General features: G+C 36.9%; 2 protein-coding genes and 2 long non-coding RNA genes across 9 annotated transcripts in view; 2 read left to right on the plus strand and 2 right to left on the minus strand.

Moving 5' to 3' along the window:
• Positions 1 to 2,322, minus strand: part of LOC105208880 (midnolin homolog) — a 65,290-nt gene extending 62,968 nt beyond the window's left edge. Inside the window, exons 1-2 of one of the 3 annotated variants that reach the window (XM_054230694.1) lie at positions 2,105 to 2,322; positions 504 to 1,375 (exon numbers count right to left, since the gene is read on the minus strand). In XM_054230694.1, coding sequence (XP_054086669.1) covers positions 504 to 1,234 — 731 coding nt within the window. In that variant the 5' untranslated portion in view covers positions 1,235 to 1,375; positions 2,105 to 2,322. Of the gene's footprint in view, positions 1 to 503; positions 1,912 to 2,104 lie in introns of all 3 variants that reach the window. The other 2 variants (XM_054230693.1, XM_054230692.1) reach the window with 2 other exon arrangements.
• Positions 2,323 to 7,316: 4,994 nt separating this feature from the next.
• LOC128921872 (uncharacterized) overlaps positions 7,317 to 23,694 on the plus strand; it is a 28,584-nt gene continuing 12,206 nt past the window's right edge. Inside the window, exon 1 of the long non-coding RNA XR_008471190.1 lies at positions 7,317 to 7,447. This is a non-coding gene — a long non-coding RNA (uncharacterized LOC128921872). The remainder of the gene's footprint in view (positions 7,448 to 23,694) is intronic.
• Positions 8,871 to 23,694, minus strand: part of LOC105208879 (uncharacterized) — a 148,540-nt gene continuing 133,716 nt past the window's right edge. The window contains exons 3-13 of one of the 4 annotated variants that reach the window (XM_054230682.1): positions 19,399 to 21,995; positions 18,897 to 19,199; positions 18,518 to 18,804; positions 17,945 to 18,454; positions 16,853 to 17,576; positions 15,667 to 16,206; positions 14,314 to 15,582; positions 11,802 to 11,932; positions 10,363 to 11,130; positions 10,143 to 10,283; positions 8,871 to 9,404 (exon numbers count right to left, since the gene is read on the minus strand). In XM_054230682.1, coding sequence (XP_054086657.1) covers positions 9,333 to 9,404; positions 10,143 to 10,283; positions 10,363 to 11,130; positions 11,802 to 11,932; positions 14,314 to 15,582; positions 15,667 to 16,206; positions 16,853 to 17,576; positions 17,945 to 18,454; positions 18,518 to 18,804; positions 18,897 to 19,199; positions 19,399 to 21,979 — 7,326 coding nt within the window. In that variant the 5' untranslated portion in view covers positions 21,980 to 21,995 and the 3' untranslated portion in view covers positions 8,871 to 9,332. The remainder of the gene's footprint in view (positions 9,405 to 10,142; positions 10,284 to 10,362; positions 11,131 to 11,801; positions 11,933 to 14,313; positions 15,583 to 15,666; positions 16,207 to 16,852; positions 17,577 to 17,944; positions 18,455 to 18,517; positions 18,805 to 18,896; positions 19,200 to 19,398; positions 21,996 to 23,694) is intronic. The other 3 variants (XM_054230685.1, XM_054230684.1, XM_054230683.1) reach the window with 3 other exon arrangements.
• On the plus strand, positions 16,112 to 17,413 carry LOC128921873 (uncharacterized). The gene is made up of 2 exons (XR_008471191.1): positions 16,112 to 16,225; positions 16,295 to 17,413. It is a non-coding gene; the product is annotated as an uncharacterized LOC128921873 (long non-coding RNA).

Genomic DNA, 23,694 nt, shown 5'->3' on the forward strand with positions numbered 1-23,694 from the left:
AATCATGTACATATTTCGTATATGAATGTCTGTCTGTATAAGCTTTACAGTGGTGTACAAGCGCGCCATATAGCCAACGAACAATGTGCGGCACAGAGAGAATGGTGGCCAGCAATGCGGCCATTTCGTTTTCCATACCAACGCATGCTGCCACCAGCCAACGCTTATATTGGTTTGAGCTATTTGCTTAGGCTTCGTAGAGAATCAATAGTGTTAATAACTGGTGGAGGAGGCAGTTAATCAATGTTGGATTAAAGCTTGGATTTTTCCACACTACACACTTAGATACACATTTGCAATTAGCAAGACATTTTGTTGCTGAAGTCACTCTTCCAGATTATATGTATGTACACAATTAAAGAGTTCACAAAAAACACAAATCTGGTTAACCCTTTGTATTGCTGTAGTACAAACACAATACACAACACTTATCACTGCCTACCAATTAAAAAATATTTATAAAAATATGTAAAATCTTATTTAAAATAATTCATGGTACTCACTTTTCACGGTGCAACAAGCAAATACGATCCTTGGCCACCTTAAGCTTCTTGGCAATTATCTTCTTTAAATTCTCCACCGAGATTTGTGGATCCACCGTCACACCAAAGTTACCACCAGTCGTCGTATTTATATTCAAATTGATGTGGGGTAGTTGTAGAGCATGTGGCGAGGATGTGTGCTGCAATGTGGTGGCGGCAAGTGAGCCGTTCATAGGCATTGTGCGCGAGGGTAGTATGAATGCGTTATGTCTCGCCATGGCGGCAGCTATTGACGATGTTGCAGAACCATTACTATTTGCAGTGCTGGAGTTGGTGGTTGTTGTGGATGGTGATGATGACGATGACGACGACGACAACGAAGACGATGCGTTGCTCGTGGAGGTGGAGGCTGCAACTTTGGAGGCCGTTTTTGCGGAAATAACAGCGTTAGCAGCTCCTGCTGCTGTATCCACATGCTCCGTTATTAATCTGTTTTCTGATGACATTGATAATGTTGACGTGGTACCACACCCTATACTTGCATTTTTATTACTAATATTATTTGTTGGTCTAGATGTGGGTGGTGGCATCACGTAGCTGGATAAGGTGGCATTTCTGCCGTCACATTGATTTGCAACCCCATCATTTGACGGTGATGATGTCGTCCTCGTTGCTGAGGATGCTCCGCCGACAACAGCACTTGATGGCGACGGCGACGGTGGGGTTGTAGCAGAATCTGTTGATTTTTCCATGCCGTAATAAAAATGTTTCTATTTTGCTCACTATTTTAGGTTTTTCTTGTTTTTTTCTGTTGTTTAATTGTGCTTTTACGCTTTTTTAATAATTCTTTGTAGTTTGAATTTATTTGTTTTGCCGTTTTTACAATTAGTTTTCTGTGCTTAGCAGCACATTGAAACACACAAAATAAAAAGGCAATAATTTTACTTGATTTTTTTTTTGTTTCTACTTTGTTTCCAATCACTTAAACACACACACTCACGTTATACATATGCAAAGCTACGTAATCGATCGATTTCCCCACACCTTGTGGTATAGTGGAATGGCTATGGTTGAGCGGCCTACGTACACGTATGTATATGAGAGATAGAAGAAACGTAGACGACTTGATAGGCTTCGAAAAAGTCAGAGTGATGGCGACGGCGTCAACAACAACGACGACGACGACAATTGTGAAACCATACAAAAATTGGAAAAGGCAGCCTTACGGAGTTACTGCAACGGCAACTCTATGCTCAAACAGTGAATTGATATTAAAAAAAGATTAATTTGATACCGTCCGCTGTTGCTGCTTTACGGCTATACGTTTGCTTTGTATATTTGTTGTTTTTTCTTTATGTTTGTATGTATGCACTTAGTATGTGAAATCTACTACGCTTGGCTTTGCGAAGAGGTGAGCTATTCGATGCTGCTGCAGCTCAATCCACAAATAAAACACAATGATGATGATGTTAATGTTTGGTGGTTACGTCGTCAACGACAACGTTGATTTCTGCTGTTGCTGTGGCTGTAGCTTTCAAAAATTTCGAGGGCACACACGAATGCTGTGTGAAATCCACTTACAACAACAACAATCACATAAATTAAAATACAATCACTACTACTGTTGTTGGTGGTGGTGGTGCTGCTGCTGCTGCGGTTTCGACGCTCACAGAAATTCAATGAGAGCAAGGCAAGCAAACGAATTAACTAGCGACAACGACGATAGCGCCAGGCGATGACGACGACAAACGTTTTACCAAAACCCAGGCCAAACCGACTCACTAAAATCACCAAAAACCAAACGCACTCACTGAAAGCCGAAAAGCAACTGAAATCAACTGCAAATTGTCTATTGCCATTGCATGACCCGCTGGCTGCAGCACAGCCCAAGACAGCGCAGCAAAGCAGCGTTAAACCAGAATGTGTTTTTCTCTCTTTGCTGTTGTTGTTGTTGTATACTTTCTGTTTGCGTATCAACCTTGCGGCGACTCGCGAAAATATTTATAAATACATTTCAGTATACCGCTCCGGCGTTATGTCGGTCGCTATGTGATAACAGAGCGCACCATTAACAACAGCACAAACGGGAGAGAGAGAGGTATTCGTGGCAGAGAGCGGCGTGCTGCCGACTTCACTCTCCAATGCTCGGAAACTATTCGCGTAGCATAAATAACAAAGCGCACGACGGACATACATACTTGTACATACACGTACGTACGTACACACATATGTGTTTACGTATGCTCATCTGTGTGTTTGCGTTTTTGCATTTGACTCCGGATGGAATGGCGGTATATCTCACTGCAAACAAAAGCCGTAATTGAGGAAAAAACTAAAACGGAATAGGCAGTGGAGCGAAGTGTCGAATTGGGCAATTGGATTGCCTTTTCTTTCGTTTTTTACGTTTGCGTTTTGCTCAAGGCAACGTACCTATTTATTGTTAAAATTATGAATTATAAAAGGTTTATGTGAAAATTATTAAAATTAGAGTGGCAGCATTAAAGCATAAATTTGCGAAAATAAATTAAGTTGAATTATACAGTTTTCAAAAAATTAACAGGTTTCTCCGCTAAACAAAAGTGAGGTATGTATTTTAAAATGTGTATTTAATTATGTTTGCCACTAAAAATGGCAGGCTAATCATTGCGTGGGAGCCATAAGCAAATCAGAAATACTTTTCGTGTGGTGAATCTCTGATGAAAATTTCAACATGACAACATCGAATTGGGTTGCCAGCTGCAGAGAGCGGCGTCAACAGCGCTGTTAATGTGTATAGCTGCTGCGCTGCTACTGTAAACGTCGCATGCGCTGCTCTCGTTACCGGCAAAGCAAACGATGACGTCAGCTGAGTGGCTATTGAACAAACCGCGTGTTAATGTTAATTGATAAACAGTGGTGACGTTGTGCAAAACAGCTACTGGTTTGCCAAATTGGGGGAAAATATCGCCAAAATTAATAAAACATATGGGAAAGGTAACATTTTTGATTGCAACACGTTATTACGAAATTTCAACACAACAGTGGTTTTAACAAAATGAAGGAAATTTCAACAGTTTCAATGGAGGATTCCACGTGTCTACGATTGCATATTTTGCATAGTGTGATGGTGAAGGGCATATGTTATACGTATGTAGGTAAAATAAATGTGTATTTCAAATATATTTATATATATTCGGGCATACCAAAATTTTCGAACTTCAAATTTGTATTGGAAATGCTTTTGTTTTAATTTTTTCGTGCTCTGTTTATAAACTATAAAAAACGAAATGCGAATAATTATGCTCTCTGCCATGAATTCTGCTTGGTTTCGACAACAACAACAAGTTCTCTGCTTAGATGTTCGAATGAACGGCATGCTGCCGTTTACACTGAACATAGTGTTGCCATTGCTCTTAATTTTTCTAAAAAGAAATGTTTATTTTTTTTAAATGGTAGATCGTTGATCGTCAGTAGTGTTAAAATGACTATTGATTTTTTAGTGTCAGCGGCTTGATTGTATAATGATTCGAAAGTAAATTATACTGTATAATATTTTCTGAGTTTCTGAATAAATAATTTAAAACATTTGTTTTTCAGCGCCCACTTCACAATCTAATAATATTAAATTTGAAAATGTCAGTTGTTTTGAGCTTGCAGAACTTCTGGCTACTGCATTCTAGTTTTATTGAAAATATTTGAAAATCCGCTATTGTTGTTGTTTTGAATGTATATTAAATGTTTTAAAATGCTTTCTTTCTGCAGGATTATTTCTCCATCCAAGAACTTCAAATTATTATGCCAAGCGGACGTTTTATTAAATTTTATAAAACTAACATACGGCAACAATATATTGATTTTTTTTATTACTAACACCCTGTGTTATGGTTTGTGGCGGAGAAAATAATAATAATTCCACCGAGGTTTATGTCTTAGCTAGAGTTGGAGAAAAAAATATTTATATAAATAAAGTTTTTATTATTAAAGATACTTTCATTGAGACGTGAATCTGAATAGAAAATATTTAAAAATATTTGCAAGCATGTTGAAACCCCTGTGCTTTCATGGTTATATTATTTAATTAAAAAATGTTATTTATAATTTACCAAAATTTCTAGGCTCATAACTGTATTTTTTTAGATTTTTTTTACCAGTCAGTATTAGTAAATCTCTTCAGTTTCTGTATTTAGTATCTTCGCATAATTAAAAAAAAAAATTTTAAAATCATATCAGAGCACCCTAGTGCTACTTCACACTACTGAAGCCCGTTGTCGTACAACAACAATAACAACGCATGATAAACGAAATGAAACACAATTGTTTTTTATACTTTAAATATTAATCTTGTATATTTATGTGGTTATATTTGGTTTGTTTGTGTATTTAATGCATAGATGTCTGTGTGTGTGTGTGTGTCATGTGGTTCTTTACCATCAGCGTTTCTCTAGTATGCATTTATATATTTGTATATATATATATAGCTTATGTAAACATGTGTAGATAATTTTACTGTTATTTATGTGTGTGTTTGTGTATACATGTATGTATGTTTGTATGTATATAGTAGCTTTAGTTATGAGAGAGATCTGCTCATAAACAATTTGCAAATTCAATACAATTCTCAATAGTTACTAAATAAACATTTCAATGATTATTACAATAATATGAGTGTACAATTACATAATGTTGCAGCCTATGCCATTATGTACAGTATGTATGTATGTATGTATGTGTGTGTGTGTGTGTGTGTTTTTAGCTTAACAAAGTTTTTCAGAGTCATTTGAGAGCGGGTTGAGGAGTATTCTTGTTTTAACATTAACTTGCCGCAAGCGTTTGTAAGTTTTTTTTTCAAAATTTTTACATAATTTTTGATTTTTCTTTTAGTAGTAACAAATTATAATTTATTTGCTTACAAACTTTTTTTTTTGCAATTTATTATTCCAAAATTGCATTTTAAATATTTTCTTCTGCTCCTTTCCACTGCAGCTTCTCGTATTTCCAAAACATACATTTAGGCGCTTAAAAAGATTTCTTAGTGTGTGTGTGTATTTATAGGTACAATTATAATTTTTTCTTTGTGAAAAGTAAAAATATTTGCAATATTTCTTATTTTTTAATGGAATCAAATACAAATCTTTGCAAGTGTGTGTGTGTGTTTTCCTTTAATATTTGTATGTGTGTATGCAAGTATATACAAAAACTCAAAAGTAAGAAGCTCTAGTGACGTCAGCAGCGTTCGATTTTTTTTATATAACCTTTATATGTACTTCTAAATATGTATATAGGATCTAAGCAACAACACAAACATACATTTTTACTACTCTAAGACACACTAACAGAAGGCAGATAGTCTATGCATGGATGTTTGTATGTATGTATGTATTTCATTGAAATAATTTTTTTGGAGGAATAATGTTAAAAAAAATATTAGTTATTATAAAAAAGTAAAAATATAAAATATATAAAAATAAAAAAAAAAAATAAAAAATATACAAAAAAGAATGGAAAATGAAATAAAAAAAATATAAAAAAAATAATAGAAATTAATTAAATAAATTTTAACTTAAAAAAAATATAATAACAATTCTAGAATATTTTTGAAAGAAGAAAATAATACTAGAATTATTTAAAGCGCTAATATTTTTTATCTAATTCTAGAATATTTTTGAAAGAAGAAAATAATACTAGAATTATTTAAAGCTCTAATATTTTTTATCTAAGTCTGAAAAATTAAAATTTGTAAATTAAAATAATATTATCTAGTAACAAATTCTTTAAAAAATATTAGAATTATTACGAGTATAAGTGTCTAATTAAGGAACCAGAGTGTCAATGAACGGCTAGTGTTTTTAAGTAGTGCTAATTTTCTATATTAGAAAAAAAATAATAAAAAATAATTAAAAAAAGAAATTTCTGTAAATTTTTTTAAAACTTTTTTAAAAATTTTTCTGAATATTTTTTTTTATTTTTTTTTTTATTTTTTTAGTAAAATTAAAATATTTTAAAGTTTTTTATATTTGAAACACACATTTTTTCTACACGTCACTGTTTGCTAAATAAATTTAAAGTCGCATTTTTATTTATATTAAATACAAAGCAGCAAGCTACTGAATTATTAATTACAACGTACAATCTACAAGGAATTTCAAATATATATGCTTCCATATGCCTGTAAATATATATTTATGTAAGTATGTATGTGTCTATGTACTCTGTTTCAACGCTACATTTGCTATTGCTAACACACCATATTTATATCAAAACTATATGCTTTTTGCTTGCTATTGTACAAATTTATGTGTAAGCACATATAAATATATGTAAAATTGTGTCATTAAGTAGGAAAAAATAAAAAAAAATTAGAAATTTATATTTAAATTATTCTTTTTGCTTCATACATAAGAAAAAGTATAAAAATGGTTTTAAAATTTTTTAAATAATTAATTTTCTGTCCCATTTTTATTTAATCTAATTTAAATTATATTAAATTTAAATTTAATTTAATTAAAAATATTTTATTAATTTAGTGCACAATTCAGTTATGTGTACAAGAAATTCAGAAATAAATATTTGAGTCACACTGTATATAGTTAAAGTTGCCAACATTTCCGCAACATGTTGTTAGCAACATTTGTCTACAGCTGTTAAATCATTTTTGTAATTGAAAAGTGACAGTTCGTTTAAATTGTATAAAAATTAAAAGACAACGAATGTTTGTTAATAAACCAATAATATAGTAAAAATAACTATATAATAAAAGGAAATTAGCTAATTAAATGTTTAACATCGTACGGAAAATGCCAAAAGGTTTATAAGATTTAAATATACCGAAAGTGTGACCACCTTAAATATTGTTGGGAAACAGTTTCCCTTAAATGCTTTTGTAATAATTATTTCTGATGATAAAGTTGTTTTTTGTTCTTCCGTACAGTGTTGTGACAATAAAAATTATAAATGAGTGCTTTAATTCAGCAGTAACCAGTTTACTGGTAAGTCATATCTAGTGGGACTTATTGGAACCTGCCTTTACTCATCAAAGTTAGGTGCTTAGCTTCAGTAGCTTACTGGTACGTCTGGTATGGCTCTGTTCATTAGATTGTAATTAATAGAAATTTTTTTATGTAGGCTTAGGTGAATTGTGATTAACAAATAATTTATATCAACTCCATAAATATTCATATTTTTTAAACAAATAAAATTCAATTGATGTTATTCCTATTGACTGTATTATTTTTGTTTTCTAACTTGTGAAACACTTGGGACATGTGAATCGAACAAAAATTCGTCAGATAAACATCAAGATATATTCTCAGATAATATTTTAAAATAAATAAATTTATAAAAAATAATTTAATACATTTTTAAAGAAGTATATAGTTCATTAAAAAACAGATGAAAATGATTTCAGCACTGAAAAATATTAAAAAATTGCCAAAAATGTTTGCGTAAAACTAAAAAAAAAGTATAAAAAATTCACCGCTTAAAAATAATTCTCTTGTAGTTATCCTTTCAATATGTACATTTCAACTTGTAATATGCAACGCTTTCAACTAGAAAATATATAGTATGTTTTGCATGTGTATGTGAGTAATTTGATGTACATATATATTAATTTATGTATTTGTATAATTATAGCAACTAAGCTAATGCTAGCACTGTAAGGACGAATTCTGCAAAAGGTCAACGTGTTCACGATTGATTTTTTTTTTTTGGTTTTTGTGTTTGAAATTTGTGGTTTAATCGGTTTGTGGTTTTCTCATTATTTTAATAATATTTTTCTTTACTTCAATTACTATGTGTGTGTATATAATATATTTATGTATGTTGGTATGTATGCAAGTTTTTTGTTGTTGTTTATTTGTATATATCTCTCAACACTATTTGCTTTTGCTTTGTATAATATGCTAACAATTAGTATAACTAAAGTAATTAAATTGTTTGCTTTTTTTTGCTTTATTTTCCTTTTTTCTATATTCCTTTAATATTTACTTTAATTTTGCTAGTTGTATATATGTGTGTGTGTGTTTATGTTTGCTTGTGAAACGCGAGTTTTGTGTGGCTTTAATGGCGGTGTTTCATAACTGTTTTTTTTTGTATATTGCATATTATTATTTCTTATTTTTTGTATAAATATATTTTATATGCGTGTGTGTTTTCATGTGTATGAGTGTGTGTGAGTTATATTAGAGCAGAGAACGCTAGTTAGTTAGGCAGCTAATGGGGTAATTACATACATGGAAATCTTTACTAGTCATTTTCATTTTAACTTTATTTTACGCTTAGAACGCTTATGCTTTACAGTTATTATGCATTATTCTGCTGCTAGTCAATTTATGCGTGTTAATAATTTTGTTTCTCAATTTATCAATATTATTTACGCTTTTGCAAATTTTTGCTTCTTATGCATTTCAATTTATATTTTATATGTGTTTTGTATATGCAAGTATGTATCTATGTTTGTTTAGTTATACGCTTCTAATGAACATTTAATTTCATTTGCTACAGTTTTTTTATTATTCTTTTAGCATAGTTAACCAACTGCAATTTACAATTTATAAACTTATTTTTTCTTTTTAATTTTTTTTTTTTGGTTTTTTTATTGGGGTTTCTCTTTATTTTTTATTTTTTTAATTATGCTTACTAGCTTTTTTCTTTGGAAATACAGGTGTGAAGTTTCGCTTAAACTGCTAGAAGTGACTTGCAACTAATTTTATATTTTTATATGTTTATTTGTTTATGTATTTTCAATAGTTTTTTTTTTTTTTTGGTTTCATCAGCATAGTAAATATATATTTTAGCCAGTTTTATAATATTTACTTTTATCTCTATTATCTACTATTTATTTATTTATTTTTTATTAAAAAAACGTTTGCCTTAAATATAAATTGGATTCTCCTGGCCGGTAAGTAATCGGAACATTGATGTCGGCATTGTTTTCATTAGAATCTGCAAAAAGGGCGACAATAAAAAACATGTTTCAATTAATAATTCAAAAACGTGGCAACCTTTTTAAAAATTATCTTAAATTTAGCCTCTTTTAACTCTCTTTAATTTGATACCCATAATGCAATAATTCATTCATCTTAAAATATGGTTTAATTGCAAACAAGTGGCAACCCTTTTCAAAAATATCGACATTAGAAATCTACCCTACATCTCTTTAAATTAATACCAATATTGTAATATTGTATCTTTATTAATTTTTTGGTTGAATTTCAGTTTATGAGTCGAAAACGGGTGGCAACTCTGTAGATATTTTCAAAAATATTTCCAACAGAAAACTATAATAAACTGCTTTATTTTTATACCAATATTGTATATTGGCAAATCAATATTATTAAATTTTTGTAGAAGTTATGGACTTCAAATATTTAAATAGGTGGCAACCTCTCTAAAAAATATTAAAATTCATGTAATTTTTATCTCGCTATAGTGTGTTATCCATATTGTACTGATTGGTTTAACTTAACCATTTTATGGGTTAGTAAATCTTAAATGGGTGGCAACTCTATCAAAAATTATTTTAAAATCTTAAACTTTTTTCAAATCCATTTCTTCAAATTAATGAACTAATTGGTTTATTTTATCATTATGGGTTTAAAAACTTTAAATGGGTGGCAACCCCGTCAAAAAATATTTTCAAGTCTCAAAAATTATATACAAATGTTTCCAAATCTCACTCACCTCGCCCACTGACGTCGCCAGCAAATTGACGATCTTCTCATGTGGCACCGCGACCACACTTTGATTATTGATTTCAATAATCCGATGGCCGACGCGCACACCACCACGCTCAGCGATGCCGCCACGCAGCAAACTGCAAATCTGCAAGGGTTAAAAACAAAATTAGAAACTCCAAAATAAATCTTGCACTGCAATTTCAGTTTTTTTCCTCGTCACTCACCACACCATTTTGCACGCTGAAACCCAATTGGTATTTGGTGTTGGGACGCTTGATCTTCACCTCGACCACGGGTGCGCACGGCACCACTGTGAATTTCACCACAGTTTGATTTTTCGTATTCTTTATGTACGTCTGACACGTGGACAGCGGCAGTCCCACCAAACTCAGGCCATTAATGGCTATTAACTGATCGCCAATATTCAATTGACCGCAACGCGCCGCAGCGCCGGACGACATGAGATTCGCTATGACCACGGTGGGCAGCATAGAACCCCAACCGCTCTCCACAATGACTACACCCAAGATTTCGCCTTTAGCCTTCGGTACGACGACCTCCTTTTGCAGTTCCTTCTTGGCGAATATCTCCAGTTCGTCGCCGAAGATCTCCTGACTGTTGAGCACCTCCTGGTAGTCCATCTCTTTGACAAAGCTGTGATCCTCAATTCCGTTCGCTTTCAGGAACTCCATGTAGGCCACCTGGAAGGCCTGTCCAATTGATTGTGCGATAAATTGCGCCTCATCACTCTCGAAGACGTGACAGATCATTTTGGGTGTACGATTCGGTTTGGGCGCATCGTCAATGTCCTGCGGCACGAAACGACGTCGCGCCATCAACACCACCAGATCACCAATGTCCGCTATGTAGGAGATGGTGCGCAACGCATGATCCATCATGATCTCTTTGAGATCGGTGTTGAGTACCATTATCTTCTCGGTTGATATGAAGAGATCCACCTCGGTGCTGGGCTGTACATCGCCGTCGGGTGCCTGGAAGTTGAGTGGGTAAGGGTTTTGAGTTTATTTGATATTTGAAGAGGTTGAAGCAACAAAGTAATGCGAGCAAATTACTTTTCAAACTAGTTTTTCAAAGCAAGTGATGACATGACAAATGAGTCGATTACTTACCAGGGCCTTTAGTGGGTCCCGCAGTGCAATAAGAAGAATGTTCATGAAAATACAAAGCATATTCAATGTTAACAGTTACATACATGTGATATATTAATATTTGTGTTGACGAAAAATACTTGAATTGAGGTCTTGATCAACTAACGGGACTAATTCAATTTGAAAATATTTTTAAATTTAAAAAACATTTTATTGACGGAATTCTACTTAAGATTACCGACTTTACATTGTTATTGTGCTGAACACAGTTCAGTTGTGTGTTCGATTCGCTACTCTCCAAAGTCTGTTAAATCGTTAAATTAGGAAGTTTTAAGCCTGTCCTTACGGAATTTCGTAGTTCCTTACTGTTCAAACGAGTTATAGCTTAAAAACTTCAATTAACCTAAAATACTCAATTTCTTCGTTTTTTGAAGCTTAAAAATTTATATCATGCAGTTTTAATGTAATTTATGATTAGCAAGAACTAGCCAATTGAAACTACCATAAACACCTTTTTTTGCTTTCAAGTGCTCAAAATTCATTTGACGACCTACCTTAATGCGTGAGACCGCCTCTTCAGCTTGCATCATGCGCGTAGACTTCGTGGGTTGGCCCTCACAAACGAGCTGCGTGGAGCCGAGATACTTGGCGCGGAAGAGTACACCCTCGATAAGCACTGCGCCACCTATTTTTTGGTCGGGAGTTTTTTGTTGGATGGTGTAGTTTATGGTTTGAGGTTAGCGGGTGGTAAAAGTGGAATTATGTTAGAAATTTAAATAGCTAATTAGAATATTTTGACTACTTCTTTCAATTTCATATTTAATTATAGTAAAATTTCTAATATAAAGCAATTACTAAGTGTCCGTGATGCAATTTTTGTGGTTGGGGTTAATCTTAAAAAATACCTTCAAAATTAAAATCAAAAATTTATCGACCATTCAAAATCGTTTAAGGAAATTGTATATATGATATAATTTTTTTTATTTTAAAAAATTATTTTCGATAAATTAATCGATATTTCATTTTAAAATTTTTGTAATCGAACAAAGTTTAAATATTTTTGGTTATATTTATTTTGGATTGAATTTGTATTAATAGATATTTTATCGATTTATTCGATAATCGATTATTTTGTTTCTTTCTTCATCGAACATATTTTTAATGCTAACCGCTTTCGAATGTACTCGTATTACTAATTATTGAAAGTAAAGAAAAAATAATCGATTACCAATAGCTTAACGACTATTTGAGAAGAGAAAAATAACAAATGTTCGAAAGTTATATTATTTTTAATCCAAAAAGTTTGGAAAATCGATTTTTTGTTCACAGAACATTTCAAATACGATTTTGAAAAACTTTAACTAAAGAAATATTATTATCGATGCATGAAATTCAATAATCGATTAAAAAAGATGTTTTTAATAACTAAAATATAATCGATTTTTATCGTTCAAATGATAAAAAGTGTATGTTTGTAATATTAATTATATCCATTGGCATTAAAATTGTAACTAATAAATTATTTTCATTAAAAAATATTAAATCGATAATTTTAGGTTTTTTGTTAAACAGAAAAATTCAAATATGATTTTGAAAAACCTTATCTAAATATGCAACGACTGAAATTAACTTTTTTTATTTAAAATAAAATCGATTATGTAGTACACATCACTGAACCGGTTAAAAAATATATTAGTATTACTTTCAAAAGTAAGCGTTTTCGATTTCTTGTATAAGAGAAAATCTCAAATTTCATTTTAGAAAATTTAATTTAAATAAATATAAATAATATCGATATATGAAGTTAAATATTAAAAAAAAAATATTTTAAAATTTACAAAATAAAATCTATTATTTCTAATCATATCACTAAAACGGTAAAAGATAACGGATAACGGATCATACAAATAAACGTTAAACTAGTATAAACATTATTTTAATATTTTTCCAAAATATAATGAAAATCAATAATTTAAATTTTTTTTCACTCAAATATAATTTTGAAAACATAATTGAAATAATTTATTTTAAATTAAAAAAATATAAAAATAAAGTCGAAAATTTAGTGCACATCACTATAACAGTGTAGTATTTATAAAAGTAGACGTTGAACTGACATACAAATTATTATCGATGACTGAAATCGTGAAATCGGTTTAAAAAATTCCGAAATTTCGATAGTCAAAGTAAAATCGATTAATCGATAAAAATCAATATCAAATTAGTATGTCTAATTTCGAAGATCTAAAAAAATATAATTTATATTTTTCCAAATTGTTTTTTTTGTACTCCACTCTTCTCTCACACCCCCTCAATCATCAATTGCATTACGGACACTACACTAAAAATATATAAGTACGTACGTATGTATAAAATATAAAAAACATTTAGAAATATTATCTTACAAAGTATGCGGCGGTTTCAAAGCAGTTTTACATAATTGTTTGTTTTTGATTTTTTTTTTTTTTTGGTTTTTTGTTGTTCGTTAGAAAACGAAACGAACGTAACGGAACGCATGCAAAAATAAGAGTTATCACAGATTAGCAGAATGTTGCAAATATCTCAGTTGTACTAGAAAAATGCAGTTGAAATAGAAAATCGTCGATCGATCGTGTTGTACAAATTAAAAAATAACAACTGCAAATGGGCGCCATCATCAGTCACCAACCAACACGAACACTACAAACGAACTTCGAAACAAACGAAACAAGAAAAATTAACAAAAATACGAACACACAAGAGAATTTGGAAAAATATATGTATGTATATCGAGACTACTACACAACAATTTGTTGGATGCAATTTTGTTGAAAAATTATCGAAAACTCTCTACACGAACTCATTGGTAGTGTTCGGCAGCGGCGCGAGTCACGCGTCTACATCGGCTACAAATACATAGCAACTCATCGCATCTCATTTCAATTCAACTCTAGTCTAACTAAACAGAACTCGCGCTGCTGCTGTACGCCCATTTACAACAATGCTATTCTAATAGTAACAACAACAATGTTGACTAAAATTGGCATAACGACACTACTTGCGCGAAGATAAACCCAATACATTTACCTTCTTTGTTCTTACTCTTTTTGACTTTTTTCTCGCCACTGGTGCTATTCGAGCCGGCCGAGCTGCTGTGACCACCACCGCCGCCACCACTGCCAGTGACACCCACACCGACACCGCTGCCATTGGCACTGCCACCGTTGCCGCCAACACTGCCATTCGCATTGCTGGTGTTGCCGATGAGACCGAGGCCACCACCAACACCACCACTACCAGTACCGCTACCACTACCGCTGCCGCTGCCACTGTTGCTGCCGCCGCTGTTGGCCAAGCCATTCGAGTTGAGTGTCGACAAATCGAGCTCCTTCTTCGAGTTGCCGCTGATGCAGGCCGACCCGTCGGAGCCGCCCGGACTGCCCATACCCACAACGCAATCCTGTACATCGATGGATTTGATGGGCGACTTATCGCTGTGCTCCGACGATGACAAGGACCCATCAATGTCGAGCAGTTTACTTGTAGAATTCTTCGGTGGTATTGGCGGTGGGATTTCGGGCATGGTCGATAGCAAGGCATTGTAGCCGTTGCGTGTCTTGGTGCTCGCCATTTGTTTGGGCGAGATTTTCGAGAGTAGTGAGGAGCGTGGTTTGCGCGACTCCCACGACTTGTTCTCATCGTAGTAACCCTGATCGTCGAGGCGTTGATGGCCGAGCAGGCGATCCGTTTCGAGATCGGTGTCCACGTCATCTTCGTCGGCGCTCAAATTCTTCGAATGATGTCCCGGCGAGGTGGCGAGCAGACTCTTGTTGGCGCTATTATCCAAATGGCGTGGCAGCCAAACGGGCGAGTTCATCACAGGCGAAGGCGTACGCGGCATGCTGCGTTCGGGTATGGGTGGTGGTGGCGGTTGTGATTGCGTTTGCGTTTGCGATTGTGACAGTGTTGATGGCAACGACGTTTGTGTGGTTGGTAGCAGTTGCGTTTGCGTGTGCGATGGATTCGTGGCGCGTAGCGTATTGCTCAGCACCGACGGTGCATTGCTGCTGCTGCCGCTCTGATGTTGTGTGTTGTGTAGTTTGTTGCGGTTGAGTGTTGAGCTGATAGCCGAGGCCACCGATGTGACGCCACTGCCACTGTTGGAGCCGATCGCTGAGCCGAGTGCAGTGATGGGCGAAGTGGCGCCGGTTGTTGGCGCTGCGTGCGAGTTGTTGTCCTTGTAGGGCGTCGGCTGTAAGATCTCCGGCTCCGGACTGAGTATGTTCGGTTTGCGATGTGGTGCGGGTGCCGGCGGTGGTGGCGTCATCTGCACCATATCGGGACGATGGAAAATACCTGTGGTAATGTGAAAAAATATCGTTAGTGTCGCGCTTCACTTAAATTGGGAAGAAAACAATCTTAAACTCAAGCCAAACATACTTATGGAGTACAGTGAGTCCAACTCTGGATCGATATTCTTGAATACTTTATTATTGCTGTTACTGGTTGGACTCTGTCCAAGCAATTCGCGCTCACGTCCATCGCGCTTCGTGCTCGAGCGCACCGAATCGCGTCCGGAATCCTCGTGCATGCCCAGCGCCGAAGTGGGACTATCGTTTTTACGCAAATACGCCGTGTCGTGTATAATATTCGACGATATTGAGTTGTTGCGCGGTTCGCCGCCAACACCACCACCACCGCCATCGGTTGTCGAGATGGTGAGATTATTCATGCTGTTTATACTGTTGTTGGTGGACAAACGTTTCATGTCCATCAGCATCGATATGCCACCACTACCGATGGGGTTGTGATGTATCGCGGCACTCGGCTGCTGCAAATTGTTGTTGAGATTATTTTGGTTCTCCGTATCGGAAGTATGACCCGACGACAAGCCATCCTCAAGTACCGGCATGCTGGAGGCATAGTATTTCGTGTAATTCGAACAAGATGTGGAGACGCCATTGATTTCACCCGAGAGACCTGTTAAGTGAATGGAATGGTTAGTGGTTTTGAAAATTCTCTGAGTCTTAGTTTGTTTTCTGATAAAAGGCTTTCGATATATGTATAGCTAATAAAAGTGGAATATTGGTATACAAATTATGAGTCACTGGCTTACAACTGAACACCTTGAGTTGGAAAGTGGATGTATAGACGGATGCAACGGACAAAGTTGAGCTTCCGAACCAATGGTTGTGTGACCCTCGAACTATTATCATACGACGATCTCCGCAAAATAAACGAAGGAAAACATAAACGAAGGAGAGTATTCAAGAACTCATTTTACACAGGGTTCTGTGGACTATAATATCTAGAACATCTGTAGCCATCAATAAAAAAATTAATTGGGTTGACGATAAAGGTAAGAGGTCCTCCTTTTTAAGCGACAGATCAGTTTGGGCTCGAATCCATGAAACTAGTAAATCGGGATACCGGAACTAGGGAACTAGGTATCGTTTGAGCAATAGAGGTCGATCCTTCCTATGGAATACTTCCTACGGCAATCGGCAGATGTATAAGGAACGATCCGACCGAATTTATATCCGACCACTGTTACCACCATCTCAAATACTACCACGATATGGTCTAAAGCTACAAATTTTTTTTTTTTTTATAAACTACAACTTACTATCCAAATCGCCGCAATTCGAATCGTAGTCCGTTGTCTCCGGCGAATAACGGTAAGTTCCCGGATTATCCAATTGATTATGATTAACACCATCCTGTTGATCCAACTGCTCACCGCTACTGCGACTGGCCGAGTCCAAGAAGAAGTCGAAGTCACGCATCAATGGACTAGCGGTAAAGCGGCGCCGTTGCACATTTGTCGAATTGTTGTAATTGTTGCTATTGCTGTTGCTATTATTGCTACTGTTATTGAGTTGTTGTGGTTGTTGCGGTTGTTGTTGTTGCTGACGTTGTGATTGAGTTTTCCGCTGTCTGGCATCTTGTGTTGTTTGCAGCGGTTGTGGTGTCTGCTGTTGCAGATATTGTTGAGCGTGTTGTTGTTGCTGTTGCTGTTGTTGCGATAGTTGTTGACGATACAGTGTGGGTGTTGGCGATGTCTGCAAATGTATTTGTGTTTCACGCTGATTGTTGCGTTGTTGTATTGTTGTTTGCAATTGTCGCATTTGGTTGTTGTGTTGTTGCTGTAATTGATGATGATGCTGCTGTGGCTGTATACCATCCATATCTACACCCATTAAGCCATCATCATCATCGTCATCCTCATCTTCGTCCTCTTCATCGTCTTCATCTTCATCAGCATCGAGATGCACATTTGATGGCGAGTCCATTTCATCATCGTCAACACCACCACGATCCAAATTGCTATGGAATTCATATTGGATGTCCTGGAAGGAAATATATAAAATTTATGAAAACTACGAATTTGAGGTTATATTTTTTCGACTGAAGTCAACATTTCATTCAAGTTTCTGTGAGATGAAAATGTGGAGCTCTGTATAAAAACGGACCGAATGGACTCATGTCTTGAAAAAGAAGAAACAACATGAGTTATTGATGGACTCTCTAGTCAATTGGATAGATAGATACCAGACTAAAATTACTCATGAACTAACAAAGAGATCGAAGATAACCTTCGAACAGAGCTCTTTACGTAACAAGATGGTTAAAAATTCTGTGAGCGACCATTCTCTCTTGGAAGTTGGACCTCGAATAAATTTAGTCTCCTATCATGAACTATAGCTTATCAACTTACGATACTATCGACATCACTGCCATTCTCAATCGGTCGATCGTCCATCGATGGACACTTGAAGAACTCTTCGAGCACTTTACGCGTCTCGGAGAATTCATAGAGGTAGTCGAACGTCGAAGACTTGGTTGGTATGCTGAAGGCGCTGCTACCGATCGTCGTCAACGGCTTGCACACCGCATTGCTCGCACTTGGCGGCATTGCCGTGTTGTTAGACGCATTAACCGCCGGCGAGTCGATGGTGTAAGTGGGCGTGGTCGGTATACCCGATGTGGATATGGCCTCCGGTGTGGTTAAATCGGAAATGGTGCCAATCTCGGAGACGTCATTGCTCGTATCCTCGGCGTTATTGTCCAGAGTGCATGTTGTGGGCGGTGAAGATTGCCGTTGTGGCAGCGTTTGTGGTTGCTGATAATCCGGTGATGGTTGTTGCTGCTGCTGTTGGTGTTTAGAGTTGCTGTGGCTCAGCAACATATTTGGTGGAGTGCTCTCACGTGGCGGTGAAATAATACGCTAAAATGTGAAATAATTTTAGTGATAGAGGAGAGTAAGAGAGGTCTACCAGTAGAGTCTTACCTGTGGAAAACCGGGACGCGCTGGATATTGCTGTTGTGGTGAATTGTGCGTGGTTGTTGTTGTGTTGGTATGTTGACTGCTGCCACCGCCTCCACCATTATTGGTGGTGTTTGTTGTTGTAGCCGTCTTTGTCAACTGTTGTCGGTCATTCGTTTGCTGTGTATTTGATACTGCCACTTCTGCTGCAACTTCTTCCTCTGCAGGCTCCGGTTCTACCTCATCTTCCACCGCAGTGGGCGCGATGACAACTGCCTGACCGCCAATGCGTCGCGGTGAGCCCTCGTATTCTGGAATATAAATTTGTAAGTGTTAGTGACACTTGTTGGTTTCGCTTTAAGAAGAATAGAAGAAGTTGAGAACCGCCAAACTCGTAACTCACCTATGATGCCGTGGCGCGTCTCGACTGCGCGCATTGTGTAACTACTTCGATCCAAGTATCTCTTTGGATGTTCCTTATACATTATTGACGTGTTGTTGTTGCTTGTATTGTGACTTCCGGTTACCTCTATAACGCCATGTTGGTCGTTGATGTCTTCTTCAGCATAGTCTTCTTTGTTATCCACCAGTGTCAAGGATGTGGGTTGTCTGTGGTGTTGTTGTTGTTGTTGTTGCTGTTGAAATTGTTGTCGTTTCGACGCAGGTGGAAGTGTGGGGGCACTTGTGTCGGTTGTTACTCTCAAGTCTGAAAGTGGAGAAGGAAATGGTTGAGTTGGTGAAGGAAACCCTACTGTTGCTTTGGAGTTAAACAATAATAACTTCCAACAAAAAATACATAAAAATCTTCAAAGCTTGACGAAAGCTTATTAAAACCGAAAGCTTCATCAAAGCACTTTCAAAAACCAAAAGCTCAAATATTGTATAAAATAAATACATATACTCACTTTGCCAACTCTCTGTTATATCATCGAAGACCACCATCTCGCCATTGCCAGCCCCATTATGTCCATTTGTATCACCAACATTAATATTTTTCATAGCGTTGCGATGTTTCCCCGCTTGATAGTGTTGCGAACCGCCTGCATAGGGATCTCTGCAACGAACTTGTTCCCTTTCATAGTCACGCTCGCGTTCCTTTTCTCTTTCTCTGCCTTTCTCCTTCTCCCTACCGCGCTCTCTTTCCCTATCGCGTTCTCGCTCACATTCAAGCTCCCATTCGCGTTCACGCTCCCTCTCTCTTTCCCATTCACCATAAGCGGCCGCGGCTTTACGTTGTTCCCGCTGTTCACGGTCACGCTCTCTTATCTCACGTTCTACGAGTATACTGTTATCGCTTACGCTAATTACATGCTGCTGTTGCTGCTGTTGTTGGTCTAACGATGTTTTACTACCGTATAGATAATGACTGGCTAACGGAGTGAGACCCTCCGCACAAGAATCCTGCACGGCTTGTAGACTATTCTGTTGTTGTTGTTGCCTTTGCATCTGTTGTTGCTTCGCGTGATAGCTGCGTTTGGTAGTGGATTCGATGAATTGCTCACCAGCTGCAGGCTCCAACGCATTGCGTCCAAGACGACTGATGTGTTGTTGTTGTTTAAGTTGTTGCCGCGTCGGCATATTATAGCCGGAGTTTGTGTAAGGCTGCTGTTGCTGTTGTTGTTGGTGATATGAGCGCCGTGCCGAACTCATGGGGGCTGCAGTTGACATTGGTCCGGACGTCGCTGTTGGACCGTAACCCGAAGACTGTGTACCCACAGGCGTTGGTATCTCATGTTGCTCCTCCGCATCGGCCAACTCATTGTAGTGTGAGGACAAGCGCGTGTCGGTATTTTCGGCCAACGCTTCATTTGTATTCACATGTCTTACGGTATCCCAGTAGTTGCTCTCCTTAATGAAGGGATTCTGGTTCAAGTTACCCGGAGCTCCGTTCGATCCATTATGGTTGTTGGACTGTTTGTGCTGCAGTTGCTGTTGTTGTTGTGTTGTGGAGTTCCCATAATGCCCGTACGACTGTTGAGTTTGGTGATGGTGCGAACCATAACTGGCGCGTTTGCGCGGCATCTCGTAACTGTTGTTGCTGTCACCGGTCTGATGATGGCGCTGACGCGTTGGACCTTGCGAGTGCTTGGTCTCCGTGTGATAATAGAACGTAGGCGGATACGTGGGCACTGGCAGCTCTTCGTCCTCTATATGTTGTAAATCGTTGATGTTGTCGTCGTCCTCAACGACGTCGCTGTTGTAATGTCCCTCGTTAAGTTTGTCGTTGTGCGTTGCACGACGTACGCTCGATGTGACTTTATCCTCCTCGCTGTATTTGTGCTGTGTGCGCGTGATGGCGCGCGTCAATGGTTTCTCGTGCTCCACGTTGTCGGTGTGACTGAGGAAGGGATTAGTCGAAATGCGTGGCGTCACCGACGACAGCGACTCCGATGAGACCGAAGACGTGGAGGGCGGTGGCGGCGACTGTGTGATAATATTGACGCTCTTGTAGTAGTTGACTGGAGGCGCTGTTGGCGGCGGCTGTGAGGCGGTGCGTGTGCTCTCTGTGGATTCAATATATGAGTTATCGCGTTCTAAGCTCGTGTTCAAGCGTTGCTTGTAAGTCGCGCTGTGCTCTTGACTCTGACTTTTACTGGATGCGCTGCTGTTGCGACTGACTTGTGGCTGATTGCCGTTGGGCGACAACTGCCGCGGTCTACACTTGGGAAACAACAACGATATCTGATCGTTTAGTAGTGGTGGCGAGCTGGAGAGTAGCGCTTGTGATAAATTTACAGTTCCAGCTGTTGTTGTTGTTGGTGACTTTGTGTCGCTTGTCGTTTCATGACTTTGTGGCTGCTGTTGCTCAACGCTTGCGGTTTCCTCCTCCAATGCCCGTGTCAATTTATTGGTCGCTGTTGATGCTGCTGCTGCTGTTACTGTTGCTGTTGTTGTGGGTGTAGCGCTGCTGCTATTGCTGCTCGGCTGACTGTCGTCAATAGTATTAATGCCACCAGCAACGTTGCGTCGTGCCGGTGAAGGTCGTGTCGCGTGGTGTGTTGTATTGTGGTCGCCAACAACAACAACACTCTCTTGTTCCGTTACGTTGCCGCCGGCACTTGGTGCGCCAGTGGTTTTTGTTGTAACTCTGCTTTTGTTGCTGTTGTTTCGGCTGCTATTACTGTTGCTACTGTTGTTGTTGTTGTTGTTGCTGATGCTGCCAACACTACCACCAACACCGTTTAATGCTAATGAATTGTAATAGCTGTTGTTGTGTGTCGTTGACGATGATGAATGATAATACGATTGTGTGTGCTGCTGCTGTTGTTGTTGTTGTTGTTGTTGGTGCTGTTGCTGTGTTGCTGATCTCTGGTAATTGGAATTGTTTGCGGTTGCAGTTGTATTTGCGGTCGTGCCTAGTGTCGCCGCTGCCGCTGTTGGCTGCTGCTGTTGTTGTTGTTGCTGTTGCTGATGATGTGAACGATGATTTGAGCTACTCGTTGGTTGTCCAGCAGCTATTGTTGTTGTTGTAGTTGTGCTTACCATTATTATTGCCAATGCACTGTATACGCGTGTTGACAATTAACGGTATAACGGTTCGCGCATTTCACACATTCAGCGGTGCATTTGACATTTGTAGTTGAGTTTGTTCGTTGTGGATGCGGAAAAGAGAGTAAGAGAGAGAAAGAGAAAATATGGTTATAGCTCAGATCAAATTTATTATTTATTATAATATACATTTATATGTATATACATATGTAGTATATAAAAATTTGCGATTTTAAAGGTGGAGCCTTGTTCTCGTTTGATAAATTTCACCAAATATTCTTACAGCAATATTTATTCCTGGATAGAAAAATGTTGCTGACATTTATGGCAGAGAGTTGACAATATTAACATTGGACATTTTATTCTCAACGGATATGGTCCAAATATTTCGTTTTGAGCTTTCAGAAGATCGGTCTTCAGAGAGTGAAAATTTAGTTGTCCGTTAGCATAGGTCCTAAACAATTGATTCTCTAAAAACTATTTTTATCAAGGGCTACAGATGTCACTTAAATTTTTTTTATGCTAGTAATTAGAGTTATAGACTCTGAGGAACCATTAATAAGGGTAAATCCGTCGATGACTCTCCCAATATTTTCTTCTTTTAAGGGTTCTCCTGAAGAAACGTCGGAACCACCAGAAAAGTCCTAAAAAACTTAGTTGGACGTAGTTGAAAATCTTGGTTCCTCTTTTGTAATAGGTCCCTTCAATATAAGATTCCTAACTTTTTAAATATTTATAAAGAGAGCGCCCTTTGAATAACAAGAGTTAGAATATGGCACAGATTCGGATTTTCAAAATTTGTATAATCAAGTTTGTTAAATGAACTTAATCAACTTAGGTTCAGTCTAAAATTAGGTCACTTATATATCTCTAGAACATATAAGCACCTAGGTATGACTGGTTAAATATTAAAAGAAACGGTGCATTCAGTTACTGGGAACATGAAGTAGGAAAAGGTCCCACTTTCTACTTCTTCTCTTTCTCAGCCGTTTGAGAGCACAATACTTGTGATTGTAGGGATTTCAGATCCAACGGATGCGAATCTTTCGGACAGACTTCTCTTGGCTGCCTACATGTAAGGATGAATGAACTTATATTAAAGTATATTCATCATTTTATAAGATTAGAATTCTATATATTTTTCCTATTCGAATGTTGTAAATTTTTCAAGAAATACTATCTCGAATCGCATTTAAATTTGATGATAATTATTTTAAAGTATTTACGTATCGATAATATTGACTTCGCTGGAAATAAAACATTCTTTTGTTTTACTTTTACACTTGAAACAACACTTGAATATCGGCGTGAAAACTAACAAAGCTTTATAGGTGTGTGCAGGTATCTAGTTGTTGATGGAAAAGTTCTTACTTTGCTACACTCTCGTGTCTATATACCGTATCTATGTATGTGAGGAGAAAGGAGTTTCTTTTGTAATCAATAGCTTCAGTGTTTCCGCACAGGTTGGCACGAGTGTGCAGATGGTGTGCATGCTTTTAGGCGCAAGAGCACTTCAAATCGCCATCAACGCTGTGAAGGCAAGTTTTTATTGTATAGAGTTTTAACTAAGTTTTGTATATATACGATACTATTATATATCTACAATACATACATACATATTTATATATACGTGTTGGTTTACTAAAGCGTAAATTTCAATGAAAATAAATAAATTTGATTTAATGCAGTTCTTAGGTAAACAATTTGGTGGT

The sequence above is a fragment of the Zeugodacus cucurbitae genome, chromosome 5 (genome assembly GCF_028554725.1).
Source record: "Zeugodacus cucurbitae isolate PBARC_wt_2022May chromosome 5, idZeuCucr1.2, whole genome shotgun sequence".
NCBI lineage: Eukaryota > Metazoa > Arthropoda > Insecta > Diptera > Tephritidae > Zeugodacus > Zeugodacus cucurbitae.